Consider the following 18,201-nt stretch of genomic DNA (forward strand, 5'->3'; position numbering starts at 1 on the left):
AATTAAAAAAAATTGAAAACAACAAAAAGCATCTATTTATACAATACATGTATATATACATATATGCAGGTATGTATATGCACACGTACGGATGTTTTTGTAACAATGTTAGAGTGAAACGTTAAGAGCAAGATGGCGGAGCACGGTGCCGCCATGCAGGCCTTCTGAGGTGCCTGTCGGTCCATTGCACTTTGGCCAGCGATTCAGGTGAAAAACGCAACACCAGACTCTTACATTGCAAAAACAGTCTTCTGCATCTTCAGTGGTTATCTTCAAGAGGAGCCGGGGTCTTCCCCAACAGGCGTCCAACCATCATCACCGTCCCTCAGTCTATATTGTCATTTTCCCTTGTGTTTCTAAGGCTGATTGGTTGAGAAAGTTAGTGAGGGGCTGCACCTCCTCTGGGTTCAGCATACTTCATTGGCTCGTTTTCCTTCAATCACTTCCCTCTTGTGCTGGATATATTAACTCTGGTTAGCTTAATATTAAGAAATAGAGAGAAAATACTAGAGTCCAGAGGAACTTTTTATGCAACAAGTCTCTTGCTCAGGTTAATAAACAATGGTTGGCTTTTGGTTGGGCAGGGAAGGGCGTTGGTTGGTTGGCAACGAAGTGGTGTTAGTCTATCCTCTCCACCTTGCCCAGGACCTTGCCCTCATACATGGGCAGCACTGTGGCATCCTCCCACACCTCCTCAAACACAGCGCCGCACTCAAACTCGTCACTCGCCTTCTTGAAGTAGTACCTGAAACAACAAAACAAGGGAGAGAATTTCAAAATTAGTTAAAATGTTGACCAGAGGGGTGTCCGGGTATCATAGCAGTCTATCCCATTGCCTACCAACACGGGGATCGCGGGTTTGAATCCCCGTGTTATCTCCGGCTTGGTCGGGCGTCCCTACAGACACAATTGGCCGTGTCTGCGGGTGGGAAGCCAGATGTGGGTATGTGTCCTGGTCGCTGCGCTAGCACCTCCTCTGGTCGGTCGGGAGGGGGAACTGGGGGGAAGAGCACGATCCTCCCACGCGCTACGTCCCCCTGGTGAAACTCCTCACTGTCAGGTGAAAAGAAGCAGCTGGCAAATCCACATGTATCAGAGGAGGCATGTGGTAGTCTGCAGCCCTCCCCAGATCAGCAGATGGGGTGGAGCAGCGACCGGAACAGCTTGGAAGAGTGGGGTTATTGGCCGGATACAATTGAGGAAAAAAAAAAGGGGGGGGGGCTGTTCACCAGAGGTGCTAGCTAGATTTTTTTTTTTTGATTTTCCCCTTTTTCTCCCCAATTGGACATTGCCCTTGACTAGTTACCCCACATTCGACTTTCCACCCACAGACACGGCCAATCCCCGTGTTGGTAGGCAACGGAATAGACCTCTACGCTACCCAGACGCCCCGAGGCGCTAGCTAGATAACAGTGGCATGTCTCGCAGGTTGTGATATTTCGACACCTCCGAAGCGTCTGCGTGTTACTTCCACACGGATGCTTGGGCAAAAACTCCCGTTTGTCCAAATCAAACGCAAACACACACTCCGAGAGCCAAAAATGGATCCTGCTCAAAACAACTTAGTCACAGCCTTCAATGCTATCCCTGTATACTTCAAAGGCATAGACTGACTCCACATCACACTGCTGCACAAACAGAGCTGAACCCTTCCTTTAAACACCCCTGTGATTATTCAAGCTGTTCCAAAATGTGTTTGTGTGTGCGTGCATGCACGTGCATGTGTGGGGGGGTGCATTTGGGTGTGTGTGTGTGTGCGTGCATGTGTGTGTCTGTGCGTGTTTTGAATTTGTGACCCTCATCCACTTGTTCAACTGACTAGCCGTTGTATAGATGCCTATCTGTCCTGGAAGGTCTTATTAAAGTTGAAGGGTTAATTAGAGGCTGTCTCAAAGCCTTCACCCCTCCCTCTCCTTAGCAGGGGGCTCTCCCCTGTCTGTCTGCATAGCTTCTAATTGGGAGGACTGTCAAATGAAGGGCCTTCCTGTCACACAGGTTGACATTTTAGGTGCCTGAGAGTCTACCTGTCATTACATGAGCACATTTCAAGGCCAACGTATTCACATGTGCACACACATACACATGCATGCATGTGTACATGCACAGAGAGACAAGAACACTTAAACACACATAAACACAAAGGGGCACAGGCGTTCACTGTGTTCAGAGACATGGATGTACACAATCGTGCACCAAGCTAAGATCGAATCCACAGTCAAGGACATGCAGACAAGGACACACACACTCCCACATTTGCTCTGGGCAGCTTTCCGATCACCAGCTGAGAACAGAGCGAGAGGAGCGAGAGGAGCGAGTGAGAGGCGAGGGGAAGGGGAAGGGGAGTGGGTAGGGGGTAGAGGAGTGGCAGGCGGGCCTCCCCTGGCCGGGCGGCCGGGTGTGATGGACTGGATGTAGGCCAGGCCCGGGGGATCGATGTCCCAGGAGGGGGGCAAGGGTAGCGACTACTCAGACAGTCTCCTGAAGGTCGTGGGGGGTCACCCCACCGGCTCGCTCTCCTCCTCTTCTCAGAGAGGGAGAACTGAGAAAAGTTCCTGGGTAAGGTTGGTGCGAGTGACTGTGAAGTCTGCCGGAGCCCCTAACGATTTCTCCTGACCTCTTTTAACCCAACAAAGGATCAACGGGGGGAAGATTTAATGATAAACTTCGTAATGGAAAAAGACCTCATTTTGCCCATGTGTGCCATAGAATTCCAACAAAAAAAAAAGAACCCTTTTCTCTGTTTTATGAGCAATCACTGAGCCACACAAACAACACATGTATGGGGGAGAATAACACCCAGTGTGCACACGCATACGCTTTTCTTTTCCATGCTGATCATAATTAGACACAAGTGAACTTTTTTTGGCCAACTTTGGATGCCGGGGGTGCGTTCCACAGCTCCAAGTGTCTCTGATTTGAGTGTGCTGTTTTCTACCGTGAAAAAGCGAGGGGTGGGGTGGCAGCTTTGCTTCATGATCGTATAGTCAATGAGCAAAATACACAGTAAATCCGTCAATTCTGGCTTAACCTTTATCGTCGGGAGTTTTCCATCACCCTAACGTCTTCATGCAGGCATAACTACGTCAATTATAAGCCTATTCTATGTGCTTTTTTTTAAGCGTAAAACATTACATCCTGAAACTTTAACTGAAAGTTTAAAGGTATTACATTCTGCCAGGGAGGGAAATACGTTTTGAGAGGAGAAGGAGTGGAAGTCTTTCCACTGGAACACATTCTATGTGGCAAGATTTTTCTCCCTTCGCAACATCTGGCACCAATATCGTCTGGCAGGGCCGCGTCGTACTGTTCTCCGCTGTACCTCCGCCATATCCAAATTAACCAACTCTACACATTCTGCTGTCATTAAAGCCAGACGTTTGACATGGAGCTTAAACCACCACCACCACCACTCCACCCCCCCTCCCCAACAACCACACTCCTCCTCTCCTTTTCTTCCTCTCCCCGCCTGCCGAAGAGTTATGGGATAGCGGGGATACAGTGACATGTTTGCAGTCCTTTTCTCTCTCTCTCTCTCTCCTGCCTGACAAACAGATGTGGTGGGGACCTGATGTTGATGGGATGTTATCGTGAACAGCACAGGCTTTGTGTCTCCACAATGGCACTCAACATGCACGGCACCTAAGAAGCTAGGGCGTGCATGGGTGAGGCTTGACCTGGCTGCTTCACTCAATAATATTCTGAGTAATAATGCAAATTGAAAGACTCTATAATTTTTTTCTTCCAACTTTTATTTATTTATCTCCCCCCCTTTTTTTTTCCTCCCCAATTGTACTTGGCCAATTATCCCATTCTTCCGAGCCGTCCCGGTCTCTGCTCCACCCCCTCTGCCGATCCGGGGAGGGCTGCAGACTATCACGCCTCCTCCGATACATGTGGAGTCGCCAGCCGCTTCTTTTCACCTGACAGTGAGGAGTTTCACCAGGGGGACGTAGCACGTGGGAGGATCACACTATTCCCCCCAGTTCCCCCTCCCTCCTGAACAGGCGCCCCCGACCGACCAAACGAGGCACTAGTGCAGCAACCAGGACACATACCCACATCCGGCTTCCCACCCGCAGACACGTCCAATTGTGTCTGTAGGGACGCCCAACCAAGCCGGAGTTAACACGAGGATTCGAACCGGCAATCCCCGTGTTGGTAGGCAACGGAATAGACCACTACGCTACCCAGACGCCCTTCTTCCAACTTTAAGAATTACTTTTAAAATTATCCCCTTGCAGCGGCAATGCACAACAACCTACACTAGCTTCTAAGTCTTGGAACGAGAGTAGGTGTTTCTGCCACATTAATTACTACAGTAGACTGCCATTGGTGATTAACAAAGAAGGTGTTTTTGGTTCTTACTGCGATGGCCTGATGCAATACTGAGGAGGAGGAATTTGAGGGCCTCGCAATACTCTTTGCACACAAAATAAAAGGGCCCAGGCTTCAAAGCTTTTCTTATTAAGGCTGCCTTACCATGGAAATCAGTACCAGATGTGAGGAAGAAAAAAAAAGCATGTGTATAGGGAAAAATCCCCTCCCCTCTCTCTCTGTACAGTGGATTGGCCCAGAGTCCAACTCTTCCATCTTAAGCCTGACAGGCTCCTAATGCTTCACACTCACAATCGTCACATGAACAAGCACCTCACAAACTGACTTGTACTACAAAAAAATACACATCCATGCATACTTCAAAACACCACAACAGTGCTAACCCTAGCTAAAAAAAGAATAATAATTTCTCCAAACGCATCTGATACCTCTGACAATGATATTCACCTGTAGTTGCCTTTCTTGCTGAGCTGTTCCTTAAAGTGTCCCAGGGTGAGGCAGTGAGTCTTCATCATGCTGCGGTAGGGAATCTCCTCACCACAGAAGAAGTAGGTGACCATTAGCTCCTTGGACCTGGGAATACACAGCAACATGGATCATAAGCAGCTGAACTCATATGGTAATGGAGAGCTCATGCCGATGGTGAGAGTCAGCAGTAACGCTTTACATTAAGTGCATGTAATAAGTGTTAGTTAATAGCTATTGAGGCCCTTATAATTCCTTATAAAATGCTTATTAACATCATCATACGTTAATAAAGACTATGTAAGCGTTAATACTAGCGTTCTAAACACGTTTTGGCCACTAGGTGGTGCTTGCGAAATATGCAGAACCTAATTGTTCCACACTTGTCTTAGGTTGTAAGTCCAATCTGCATAAAACTTTGCATGTAGCATCTAAGGGCTCCATCCATTACCCAAACCGCTTATCCTGCTCTCAGGATCACAGGGATGCTGGAGCCTATCCCAGCAGTCACTGAGCGGCAGGTGGGGAGCCCAATGACTCATGATTAAAAGTAGTTAAAAATAATTTTGATTGTCTACAAAATGCAAAAGTTATGACTTATAAAGACCTTATTACATATTAACTAACTATTATTATAGTCCTATTAACACATAATAATGTTAATAAGCATTGCCAATTAACTAACACGTATTACCTATTAACTAACACTTATTACATGCACTGAATGTAAAGCGAGTCGGCTTACTGTGAACTACTTATTAGGTAAGCCTGACCTTTGAGTGTGTGTGTGTGTGTGTGTGTGTGCGTGTGTGTATGCGTGTGTACATACATGTGTGTGCAAATGAAGGTGGTTGATTAAGGTGATGATCTTGCTCTATCTTCTCTCCCTCTCTTCTCTCAAAAATACACACATAAACACACACAGGGATTTTTTGTTTACTGTTCTACAGTGAGGGGCCAGCAGGTAGCCAACAGACAGCTAGCTCTCAAAAGGTCAACCAATTAAAATTAAAAGAGTCCTTGCAATAAGGTGGCTATGGCCAAACATCAAACACCCAGCTAATCCTACAACAAATGGATGAAGAACAGCCACAAATTCTGAGTTACAGAAGGCTACTTAGCTTGTCTTTTTATGGGTTTGCAGTGGTAAAGTCCTTCTCTCTCTCTCTGTGTGTGTGTGTGTGTGTGTGTGTGTGTGTGTGTGTGTGTGTGTGTGTGTGTGTGTGTGTGTGTGTGTGTGTGTGTGTGTGTGTGTGTGTGTGTGCGCGCATGTGCAAGTATGTGTGCTTATGTGTGTTGGGAAGGTTACTTAGAAAACCACATTAAAGCCTATTTAATCTTAAATGATTAACAGTGAGAGAAGAGGAGTTCAAAGCCACAGCTATGCTGACTCACAACATCTCTTTTTGAAGGGAAGAGTAAGAGAATCTGAAGACGTGGGTGAAAACACAAGTCTGGAGCCAAGGGGGGGGGGGGGGGGCAAAAGAAAGAAAGAAAGAAAAGACTGAATGACAGGTGACAGGCAACACCACAGGAGAACAGAGTGATAGAAGGACATGAAGGGTCCATACTCGTCTGTTTGAAGCCCAGGGCTGGCTAGAGGGCTGTCTCCAGAGGGGAAGGCAGCTGTTGGATGACCCCTGTCTCTCTGAAGGCTGCTGATTGCTGCTGAATGCCTGTCAAAACCACAGAGTGATCAGTAACTCATCAACACTCAGCTCAAAACAAAGACAAATCAATAGTAAAAGAGTGGACTGTCACTGAACACCCTATACAATGTACTGTGGGAGACATTCATCAATAATAAAATGCATGATCCCAACTTGTTGGTTTTGCATAAACATCAATGTATGTAAATGTGTGTACCTCTGTTTGGGGGACTTTGATACCTCCTCCAGTCTGCGGCAGGCCTCCTCTAGCTGTGCCAGGGTGTTGGGTGGGGGTAAGGGTGGCATTGCTGGGTCCTGGATGAAGGGGTGTCCAGGGTGGTGTGTGCGGAGGTGACCTGCGTTGCCGATTCCACCTCCGCCCCAGAGAGAGTGGGTTCGGCTGGGCAGGGTCTTGGAAGATGAGTCCACAGGGAAGGACTTCTTTAGGGCTTGCATGCTGTTGAGGTAAAATAAAACAAAAAAAAATTGAGCACAAGATAAGAGATGGTGTCCACATCCAGAAGACACAACTGATGTGGGGTGTCTGGTGGGGCTTACTGACCTGTGTGGTTTGTGCTTGCCCTGCCTCTCACTCTCCAGGATCCACTGCCAAACATTCTGAGAACGGTCGGTGGTGTCCAGGGGTAGGTGAGGCGGGGACATGCCCTCATCTAAGGCCCTGACCGGCCGTTTGGACAAAGTGCTGCAGCGACTGGAGAAAGCAGAAGACATGACCCAAGTCAGAACAAGGATACAAGACTTTACCAGATGTGAAAAAAGACTGCCTCCGAGCCTCTTACTCAATTATTGGTAACTTATGTGCTATGCTGTCTATTAGTGCCTTTTTTAAATTTTCACTTACGCAGGTGTGAAGTCAGAATAATCAGCACCCCCTGGAGGGCAGAGGCACTGCACGCGCTGAGCTGCCTCGGCCTCGATCTGCTCCTTGGTCTTGGGCCCAGCGTGGTGATGGTGTATGTAGTGGTGGTGTATGTGCTTGGTCGACTGTCGACCTGCCATTAGGAACTTGGAGGTCCCAGGATAGGCACCGAGAAAGGGGCTCGAGGAAACCAAGGCACCAGTCCGATCTGGGGATTGTGAGCGTGGCGAGTGGCGAGTCACACCTGGGGACTGGCAGCCAGGCGTCTTCAGTACGCGGGATAGGTGTTCATCTAGTATGGCCTGGGGATCCTCCTCACACTGGTTATTGGAGGGCAGCAGAGGGTGGTGAAGGGATGCGTCACAGGCAAGGTCATCACCGTCCTCTCTTTCCTCTTCCTAGGCAGACAAACACATTATGAAACGTAAGCATGGGAAAAATTTAGATGACTGACAAAACTGCCCAATACCAGGTAATAACAGGAAACACAAAAATGTATGCCTTGACTAACACAGATGTAAGTCTATTGTCTTCTGAAGTCAGCGAGAGCAAACGCTTGGATAACTTGATTTGAGTTTCTCTTTTGCCACACTGTTATCCTCACTAACAGGCTTAGTGTGTTCTTTATCTATAATGCAGAGTGTGCCTGTGCCTCACAAAGAGACTGCCACTACACATACTTAGCAAACGTTCCACTGGAGAGTAGCTAAGTGCTAACTATTTGATGGAACTTCAAGTATGTCAAGACACATAAGTTTGAAACTTCCTCCTGGTGAAAAAGTGGAGTACAGGGAACGAGAGGGAAGAAATAGCTAAACAAAGGCAAAATTTCCATTCCCCTGTTTTTCAACATGTCACAGCTGCCATAAAGGCTCTGCACTGCTGTGCGAAACAATGCTACCAAGCTAACTTGGCTACAATGTGAGCTTTACCATGTAAATGTTGAATTGAAATTAAAGGACTAAATGTCAGTGTGAGTGTGATCACATAAAACTGTGAAATTGTGTGTGTGTGCGCGCGCATGAGCGTGTTTGTATGTGTGTGCGTGTGTGCCTAACCTCCTGAATTTGCTGCAGTCTCTCCTCCAGTGAACTCATTGTGTCCTGCTCTCTCTTCAGCTTCTCCAGCCGGGCGATAAGTTGGGCAGCAAAGGCTGAGGGCTCCACAGGGGTCATCTCCTTCGGCAGCCTGTGAGTCCTCTGTCGGGCCAAAAAAAAAAACAGGGGGAAGGATACTTCAGAGTTTGTATGCAACTATGGAAGTTTTTCTGACAAAAGCAATTTGGTGCATCGGGCCACTGCCCTTTCCCTGCACATTCACTTGTTCCAAACAGCTAGTATTTCAAAACAGCCTGATCCAGATGCCCTTGCCCTCTAGCTAACCTGAACTTTCTCGTCCCAACCCCCTCCCAGATCTTCTCATGCCCAGTGCCCTTGGCAGCACCAGGCCGTTGTGCAAGCGGGAGAGAAGGGGGTAGCGGTGGCGGGGTGGCAGTTGGTCCTGCTCAGAGGGTAGGCCCCCTGCCTGCACCCTCTGTAGCCCAACCAAGCCATCAGCTAGGCAGCCTCTGAAGTCAGCACACTTCAAAGGGCCCTTGTCAAACATCAAACGCACACTAGGGGTGGGAGGGACATGCGGCTTTAAATCTCCGAATAAAAGCCAGATATCGACAGAGAAGAGGGAAAGAGAGAGGGAGTGGGAGCGGGGAAAGGGGAAGAGAAGAAAAAAGGCAAGGGGGACAAAATTAAAAGCAAGAGGAAAAAAGAGGAAGAGGATTGAGATGTGCATTAATGGAGTGGTGGTGGAGAGAGAGGGAGTGGGAGAAGGAGAGTTAAGGGTGGAGGAAAAGAGGGAGGGAGAGGAGGATAGCGGAGTCAAATACCAAGGAGATCTGAGGGGAAGTAGTAATTTATTTCCCGACTGCATGCAGGGCAGCTCAGAGGTACTCTATTCACATTATCCTCTTTTTTCTTATGCACTGGCTTCTCTCTCTCTCTCTCTCCCTCCCTCTCCCTCTCTCTCTCTCCTTTCTTACTTTTTTTTGTTATTTGGCACACTAGCTTTCTTGATTTTGACTCTTTTTTTGTTGTTCCTCTCATCTCTTTGTAGACACGATGAAGGGAAGGAGAAGAAAGGCAAGCGGGGCTGCTGGCAAGGAGCGCCAGCCCCACACGGGGCCCCTCGCTGCCTGGGGCTGGTGCATCATGGGAGACAGAGCCATCTCCAAATCAGGAGGGAAACATTAAAGGAGAGCAGGAGGGAAAGGAAGAGAAAGAGGGAGTGAGACAGCGAGAGAGAGAGCGAGAGAGAGACAAAGAGGAAAAACAGACTGCAAAGGAAAAGGAGGAAAGAAAGGAACAACATGCTTCCGCACACACATGCATGCGCACAAACACACATGCACACACACGCACACAAATGCATGCACTTTTGTTTGTGATAGCAAGATGTTTGACTCTCCTATTTCTTTACCTGCCTCAAACACAGACCTCCTCCCACTGCCCAACCTAGGCCCTTAAACCTTAAGGAGGTCTAAAAAACCTTGTAACCAATCCTCACATGATACTCCATGTGTCTCGCCCCATGGGTGGGAGGGGAAAAGGTGAAAACGGTACTGAGAGGGCAGGGTTGTATTGGGAGTCTACACTAAATGGGGCTAGTAAACCTAGGCCTTATTTATTTAAAAAAAAAAAAAACAAGTAACTTCATGTTTAAAAACTAAGGTATCTTTCACTATCATCACCATCTTCACCATTAACGGTATCAACATGACAATCATTAGTAGCATCATGATACACTGAAGCTTCTTGTGTTTTGTGTAATGCTTCAGTTATTGAGATGGAACACGAGGAAGGCGACACAAGTTTGTGTCTGACAGTCCTACAGAAGCTCCTGGGATGGGAGGAAAGGGGTAGAGATGCTGAAATAGAAACTGAAGTGCTATGCAAATCCTGCCTTTCATTTACCCTGACTTTTATATGAAAACAAGCGGGAGAACAGAATATAGTATTCTGTCACAACATGTACTCAGAAAAAAATAAAATAAAATAGCACTCCTCCAGGGAATCAGGACCCAGTTGTCTGTCAGTGCGTACAAGTTCGAGCTTAACAAATGTAAAAAAAAAAAGAGGGGGGGTGTAGAAGTGAAGGAAGTATAACTTACAGGAAAGTGGGGTAAAGAAACCTGGCCATTGATCTTGACACTGCGATGCATCTCTCGCTGGAGCTGCTTCTTTGTGCCCAGCTTGTAAGGAGGGATTCCATCTCTGTGAATAAAGAGGACAACATTACAAATCAGAAAAAAAAAACTGGTCACACATTTTGGTCTTCCACTAAATTACCTATTGCGACAGCTGAACAAAGCATGAAATGGGATTTTCAGTTCTACATTTGCCACTCATCGTGCACGTTTTGATGTGCCTAAAACATCAGCATGAGTATTAGCAGCAGGTCCACCAAACAGTTGCTTAGAAAGAGCCCTGTAAGGGCAGTCCATCACTAGATTGAGCAACACAACACAAGGCGCTAACCGCCCACTGGGCATAATGCAGCAAAATCAAAGGGCGGGACAGCCCTGGACGCCAAGGCAACAAAACACACCGCCCCAGGACAATGAGAGGTATATGCTAAACATGTAAGTGTGAACTTCAAAAGAGGTTCCCCCACTGATAAGTTTGCATCAGTCCTGTCAACACCAAAAGAGACGCACAAGAGAACAAGGGCTAACCCCAAATAGCAGGGTTTTGGCCTCCAGTTAAACTTACTCGTGCTGGCCACCTAAGGCTGCTACTGTGCTGCTAGCTTTATAGCTCTGACATAATGGGAGGAGAAATATAGCTAGGGGTACAAGTCTCCCGACAATTTAGCATTTACTGGAAGAATCATCTTTTCTTTTTTTGTACCCTGTGTCTGCTAGCTTTTCCAGTCAGCTGCCATTTAAGCCGGGCCAATTACCTCGGCCCTTTTGATTGCTCAGAAGTGTCTGACCTAGCCCAAATGCTAGTTTTTCCACTGCCTCTTTGAAATCTCACACTCAAGCACATATGCACCCGCTGCCATCTTCGTTTGGCAAGCGCTCTGCTGTGAGCCTCTGATCTCAGCAACATCAAAAGGCTGGTTTGTAAGATAAGGTAATGTTTGAAGTTAGTGAAGCAGCATTCCCCAGCGTCCAAGTAAATCCATAAATAAGATATAAGCAAAAAGAGAGAGAAAAAAATCTCCTCAACCCTTCTTCAGCCCTCCATCCCTAAATCCCCCTCTTCTTGTTCCTTATCTGAGAAATGAGATTCAAATTTGCAGCGTGCCTTTTGACCACTATAAAGGGACACACTAATCAAATTGTTCGCCAGAATGAAAGAGGAAGAAGCTGAGTTATTTTGTTCTAGAAGGTTTGGAGTGACGAAAGAGGGAACTTGAGGACTGTCTATGTCAACGACCTTGATGAGGACTACTCACAGACTAGGACTTTGAGAGATGGTGCTTTTTGTGCGTAAGACTGACATGACACTGTCATAAACATGACATGACACCTGTGAGGAATATGAAGGAGTCTTAATGAATGTTGACATTAAATGTCATTCGGTCAATTATATCATTTTTAATGCAAAGTTGACATTGTTTGAGATGTTTGTTTGAGATCTTGTTTGTAGCAACCCCAGTGGGACAGAGCCGCTCAATTTCATGTATTTTGTGCATCTGTAGCTCGAAAACAGACACCTCAAACGATGTCAACTTCATATAAAAAATTACATAATTGATCGACTAACACTTAATGACAACAGTCATAAACATTCATAAAGACTCGTTCATGTTCACGACAGGTGTCATGTCATAGTTATGACAATGTCATGTCAATCTTACGCACACCCCTTCAAATAAAGTGACTGACTTTTTTCAGAAGTTTCCTGTTCCTCATTCATTGTGCTAAAGATCCATTTTAATATTTGAATGACATCATCAAGAAGCGCCAAACGACAGCTCCAAAGGGCTGATATTGACCCTCATTTTGCAGCAAACTCCTAATAAGAGGGGCGTGCTATCAGAATCGATGCTTCACCCAATGTACCCTTGAGACTACAAACCACGAGCCCTAAGGGCACAGGAAGAAACACAGGAAACTCTTTAAAAATCATACTCGACAGGCCAAAGGAACATCAGTGCCAACCAGAATCCCAGTTAACAGCAAACACCATTTCTAAACAAATTCAACACCTCATCACGTCTGTGTTTTTTGTCAACTTTGTCCAGGTTAGGAGAGAGAAAACAGCCATGGACTCTCTGAGGGGCCCTTACTTTATGGGGATCTCCTATTCACTTGTACAAGTCATTTTCAAAGCAGCCAGCCACCCTCTTATCCCCCTAAGCTCCCCTCCTCTAACAATAGGCTGAAAGCGATTCAGTTAAGCCCTTTATACTCCGTGCACTTTATGTTCTCACTCTCTTGCACTCCAAGCCTCACCACTCCCACTATTGGCTCTGGTGCAGGAGAGAAGTGGTAAAGGGGTGGGTGAGTTGGTGGGTGGGTGGGGTAATTTTTGGGAGTGCCTTAGTCTGGCCAGTGGGAGTCCCTCATGCCTCGTCCAGAGGTCCAGAAATGAGTAACCCCGGTGAAAGCCATGCAGACACATGATCTCAGCACGCCGCAGAGGCCAGTGGCAGGAAACCGACCCACCAAGTGAGTAAGCCTCCTTTTATTTGGTGCCAACATTTTTCAATGAGTTTGTCTTAAGGCCTGAATGGCTATCCCCCCCTCCCCGCTTCTACTCCCCCACTCTCCTACAGCTCTTCAAAGGGAAAAGGCGATTAGATAATATGAAAAAAAAATCCAACAAAAAAACATGTCTGTTGTGGCAGAAGGGTGGGTGGGATGGATAAATTTCAACTTTGAGGGAAATGAAGTAACACCCCCACCTACATCAAGACATTCTCTTGGTTTTTTCCCCCTTTCCCTTTCTCAGCCTGTAACACATCAGGAAAAAAAAACAAAAACTTCAAGGTCTTTCGACATAATGACTTTCCCGGAGTTATCTCCCCGAAGGCCCTAGCAACAACTACACATTAATAGAATTACCTGAACTCAATCATGGATGATGATTAAAATATATTTCAGACCATTTTTTCGCAAACAGAACAATCCCATGGCTCCAAAGAATTAGCTGAGCCTTTGAAACTGCATAGTGAAAACATTTTTCTTCTCGCCTCTTGCTGATTTCCTGGAAAGGTGTTGACTGAACTTGAAGCTCTGCATGTTAGAACTATGGAACTGCTGAAACTCGCATAGCCCTGGCCCGGGTCAACCGAATGGAAATGAGCCCTTTTGAAGTCAGTTTATCATTTCTGGCAAAGATGGAATGAGACTGACCCTCAACTTTGGAATTTAATGTAGGAACTAAAACCAGAGAGAGAGCACTTACACACTACTGTCCGTCATGGACATGGAATCGTCCGTCATGGCATCGCTGGAGATCTCACTGTCGTTGGCACTGGTGGCGGGGGCGAACACGTAGCCCGAGTTGACGAAATAAGGGCTGGTGGGGTCTCTTCCACGTGATCTGGTAAAGACACAGGTGAAGATTGGCACCTTTTTACATGACGTATTTTACCGAGATAAACGGTGTCTAGTGGGTGGACGTGACAGATGAGGTGGAACTTGAATTTATATGTCATTCTAGTGCTCATTTAAAGCTACAAGCTAATTTGACATATTCTATCGCTGGCATATTTGACTCAAAAGTTAATCCACGAATATCCAGTTCATAAATGCGTTTCTAGTTGCTCGTTTCAATGGTTACTTTGGGTTTGGAAGTTGTTGGGAAAAATGACACGGGCATAGCACGATACATCTTCACCGAAGTGGCCACCACAGAAGAATCAGGCAGGTAAGTGTGAAGAATAAGTTGAAGTTGTTGTGGCTGACCACACTCATAGATAACACCTTTCCAACTGACACCACAGTATCACCAGCAAACACTAAGACAAATATGCTCTTTTGTGGACCAGCGGAGGGGAAGATGCTGACACAAAACCATCTATGTCATTTAGAATGGATATCTGGGATATGGCACACTCAAACACCGACTCAATTACCACCTTTCACCCTGGGTGTCAGCAAATTAAGCAAAAGCCATGATCTTCAGGACTGTAGCTTTAATGAGATATTAAGGCCAAATATTAGTGCTTTAAAGTTTGTTTTGCTGAAGTCCTCCGTAGATTTCTGTAATTAGAGTCACTTTCGTAAAAATGTGGGGCCTCAGGAATGTGACAACAGTGTCAGAGCTGGGGCTGAGTTCTCTCTCTCTCCTTTTTTCCCTTTCTTTCCCTCTCTCTTTCTTTTATGTCCCCTCCTCCCCAACATGCAGGGGTTCAGTGTGGGGCGGTGGGGGGGGGGGGTGAAGTGAGCAGCCCAGCTGTATATGAATGAACAACAGCACTTCTCTCCCTCTCTCTCGCTCTCTCTCTCTCGCTATCTCTCCACCCTTTTGTTTGGGCAAGGCCCCTTTAATCCCGCACTTTTCCACTCTCTGAAACTCCACTCTCTCTTTTTTCTTCAAGTGTTTTCTCCTCCCCTCTCTTCCCTTCTCTCTCTCTCATAACTTCTATCCTCCAGTCTGGGGCCCCTCCCCGTTTAACTCCCCCCATCTTTCTTCTTCTAAAGTCTATCTCTCTCTTTCTACTCTCCTGCTGTGTTGCATTCCTGTTCCAGTAGTGAAGGTGGGGGTGGGGGTGTAGTAGACAAGGAAGAAGGGGGGGGACTCGAGCTTCAGAGAGAGAGAGAGAAGGAAGACAGCGCGAATGGGGAGGGGTGGGGGGGGGGATAGGGGCAGGAGGGCCTCTTTCTTTATGAGAATGCCTACTGCCGGGAGTGCTGAGAGGAGCACCCCAGCATGACTAAAGCCGTAGGCCCCGAGCTCAAACCTGACCTTTGGAAGGTCCGCGCAAAGAGTCAGGTATTTAGCACAGCTGGGCTCTACACACCCACCCCTCTCTCTTTCTCTTTTCTTTCTTTTGTACCCCCCCCCACCTTCCACCATCCCCCTTTCCTCTCCCCTTGTCTAACTCTGTCTCCCTCTAAAGTGTGCTTAGTCTCTGTCAGACAGATTTTTCCCAAAAAAAAGAAGAAAAAAGTAGAGATAAAAGTGTTGGATAGAGGGAAGAAATGAGGAGAAATATAGAAACACACACACATGCACACGCACGTGCACACACAATCTCAAAGTGAGAGAGGCAGTTTGAGCAGAACGGTTTGTTGTTTTGTTGTACTATCAGTTTGAAGGAAAGTGTTAGATGTTTTTCACAAGAGAAGGAAAAAAAGCATTTGTTCACTGGCAAAATTAGTTCCACATGTTTGAGATGGAAATTGGTTGACCCTAAGAGATGGCTGTGGGCAGGGGGGTAAAGGAAAGAGGGAGAGAGAGAGAGAGAGAGAGAGAGAGAGAGAGAGAGAGAGAGAGAGAGAGAGAGAGAGAGAGAGAGAGAGAGAGAGCGTGATGTGAAGGGGAGGAGGGGGGGGTCACTGCTCTCGCTGTCTTTTCTTTTAGTGAAACAGAAGAATGTTGGGGATCACCCCGGGAAACAGAGGAGATGGCCTTGTGTCAACAACCCCACCGAGCCTTTCAGGCCCCGACTCCACACGGCCACTTTCAAAACACCCTCCAAACACGTCACCAAACCGCCTCTCAGCCTGCAGCAGCTCTGCTGAAGTGTTCAACCCAAATCTGAGCACATTAAAGCTAAGAGATTTAATTGCTTTAAATTGAGTCAATGCATCCACCAAATGCCACAAAAAAAAAAGTAAAAGAAAAAAGTATTTTCTTGTTTTCCCTCTGATGAGAAAAAAAAATTCTCTATGCAATTTTCAACCCCTAATCTCATAAAGAAAATCTTTTGGTAACTTCACAGGAAAAGTGCGGATTAACTGTAATTGCACCTTTTTTTCTTTTCTTTACCAAAACCAAAAGAAAAAAGACATTGAAAACCCACTCATTGATAATGGCATCCAGATGTGAGGCTCCTTTTGTTGTGTGGACAGTACTCAAAAGGCATTTCAGTGAAAACTTAGAAAGAGTTCTTTGATGCACATCCATGCATGAAACCCAGTCTCTGAAAGTGTTCATGACTTGGAGGCTTTTCCAGCCGTTGGACAATATTCTGGACCAGATCTCAAAGATAAAAAAAGTCTTAAATGTTTTCCAAAAGCATTTCCACTTTCATCTCCGACCAAGAAAGCAGTTATCGCTGCTTGGCTTGTATGCATTTTTGTCCCTCTAAATGTCTGCATAAGCATATATGCTTTTGTGTTTGGGGTATATTGTGTTTGGCCGCCACGACTTGAATGCTTTCTAAGTATAATGCTGCAGAACTTTTACAATAGTATTCAGTTTCATGCGGCTGCAGCAGTCTTGAGGTTTGGCGTCGGAATTCAGGGCTGAATCGGAGGAGGGGTTTCAAAGCGCAGGAAACTTGTGCGAGCCAGCAGAGGGCTGCCTGCGAGACACCATTTACTTAAAAGGAAGGAGCAGATCCATTGATGTTTTGCACTCACTCCGCCCCTCCATCCTTCCAGCCCTCATGACTAACTGCCAGGCAGAGGGCACGTATATACAGGCATGCTTCCCCGGCACGCTTTGATCCCAGCGTCTCTATCTCACGCGTGGATTTGTCAAATCGCTGCAAGTCGCAGTGCGCGTCGCTTTGAGTCGCGAATGCGTCGCGATGAGGAGAGTTTGCGTGCTTCTAAGCACCAAGTTTGGCATGCATTAATAAAGAGTAACTAAACACACACACACACACGGGGGGTGGTTGGTGGGAGAATTGCGCGCACACCGTTGCATTGGGCTTACCTGCACCCAGCCTCCAGCACTTGAGCCGCTGTCCGAATGGTGGCGGTGGCTCTCAGCGTTTTCGCCGACAGCCCAACCACGGACGCCAGCGTTTTCGCCTTCAGGTCGTTACAACTCCACTCCTCTTCCTCCATGAGAGGTGGAAGGTATCCGCACATGAGCTTGAGGCTGCCGAGCGCGCCGTGGCTCATGTAGGCTGCGTTCTCGCAGCCGGTGCGCACGTATTCGAGGTATATGTCAGAAGTTAGAAACATCTGGTACGCGTTCTCCTCCATGGTCGTCTGAATTTCCGTTTGTGCTTGGTCGAACATCGCGGAGTCTATTTGCTGTTTCTTAATACTATCCCTTATGAAAGTCTTGGTGGCGGGTTTCAGCTGCTTGGCGACGATGCTATTGTTTTCGATGTACCGCTTGAAAATAACTTTGGCAACACGCAGCGTTTTGGTATCCTTTAAGTCCATTTGCCTGAAGCCGTTGCAGGCGAACCAAAAGTCCAACGTGTCCACGCATTTCTCCCGCTCCAGAAAGGTCCTGAACAGATGGGCGCCGTCTTGGTCGCCCAGAAGAAAATGCAAAGACTTGGTCCACCGGACCAGGGGCGAGTCCGGCGACGCGCTGCCCTCCGGTTCCCCCAGTCCATCCTCGTTCCTCCTCGGCGTCGAGCCGGGAGGTGCGGTGGAGAGATCTTTAACCTTGTTCTGGGCTCTCATTTTGTTGGCAGGTTTGCTGGGGTTGTAGCATGACGCCTCTCCCTCCTCCCCCGGTACCGGAGGACGAGGAGCATCTTCTCGGAAGCTGCCAGTGATGTGCTCCGTCAGCGCCCTGCTCATGGCTCCAGCTCCGCTTAGCGTGTGAGAGAGCCTGCTCTGAGCTCCGCCGTAATCCTCCTCACTCTCTGAAAGCAGCGGGGGAGCTTCTCAGCTCCTCTTCACTCTGAAACACAAAGTATTGATCTAATCAAAGCCAGATCCTGCTAACTTCAAAGGCAGACATCAAGTAAACAGTCCTTTCAAATCCCTGACGGGTTCACAAT

General features: G+C 47.1%; 1 protein-coding gene across 1 annotated transcript; it reads right to left on the minus strand.

Moving 5' to 3' along the window:
- Positions 1 to 388: 388 nt before the first annotated feature.
- axin2 (axin 2 (conductin, axil)) lies at positions 389 to 17,998 on the minus strand. Its single transcript, XM_056280693.1, has 10 exons — positions 17,169 to 17,998; positions 13,743 to 13,880; positions 10,493 to 10,595; positions 8,388 to 8,528; positions 7,312 to 7,727; positions 7,012 to 7,161; positions 6,667 to 6,906; positions 6,372 to 6,476; positions 4,783 to 4,908; positions 389 to 745 (listed from the first exon to the last, which is right to left on the minus strand). The coding sequence occupies exons 1-10, from the start codon at positions 17,996 to 17,998 to the stop codon at positions 619 to 621; spliced, it is 2,376 nt and encodes a 791-aa protein (XP_056136668.1). The 3' UTR covers positions 389 to 618.
- Positions 17,999 to 18,201: the final 203 nt, after the last annotated feature.

This window comes from Lampris incognitus, chromosome 5 (genome assembly GCF_029633865.1).
Source record: "Lampris incognitus isolate fLamInc1 chromosome 5, fLamInc1.hap2, whole genome shotgun sequence".
Lineage (NCBI taxonomy): Eukaryota > Metazoa > Chordata > Actinopteri > Lampriformes > Lampridae > Lampris > Lampris incognitus.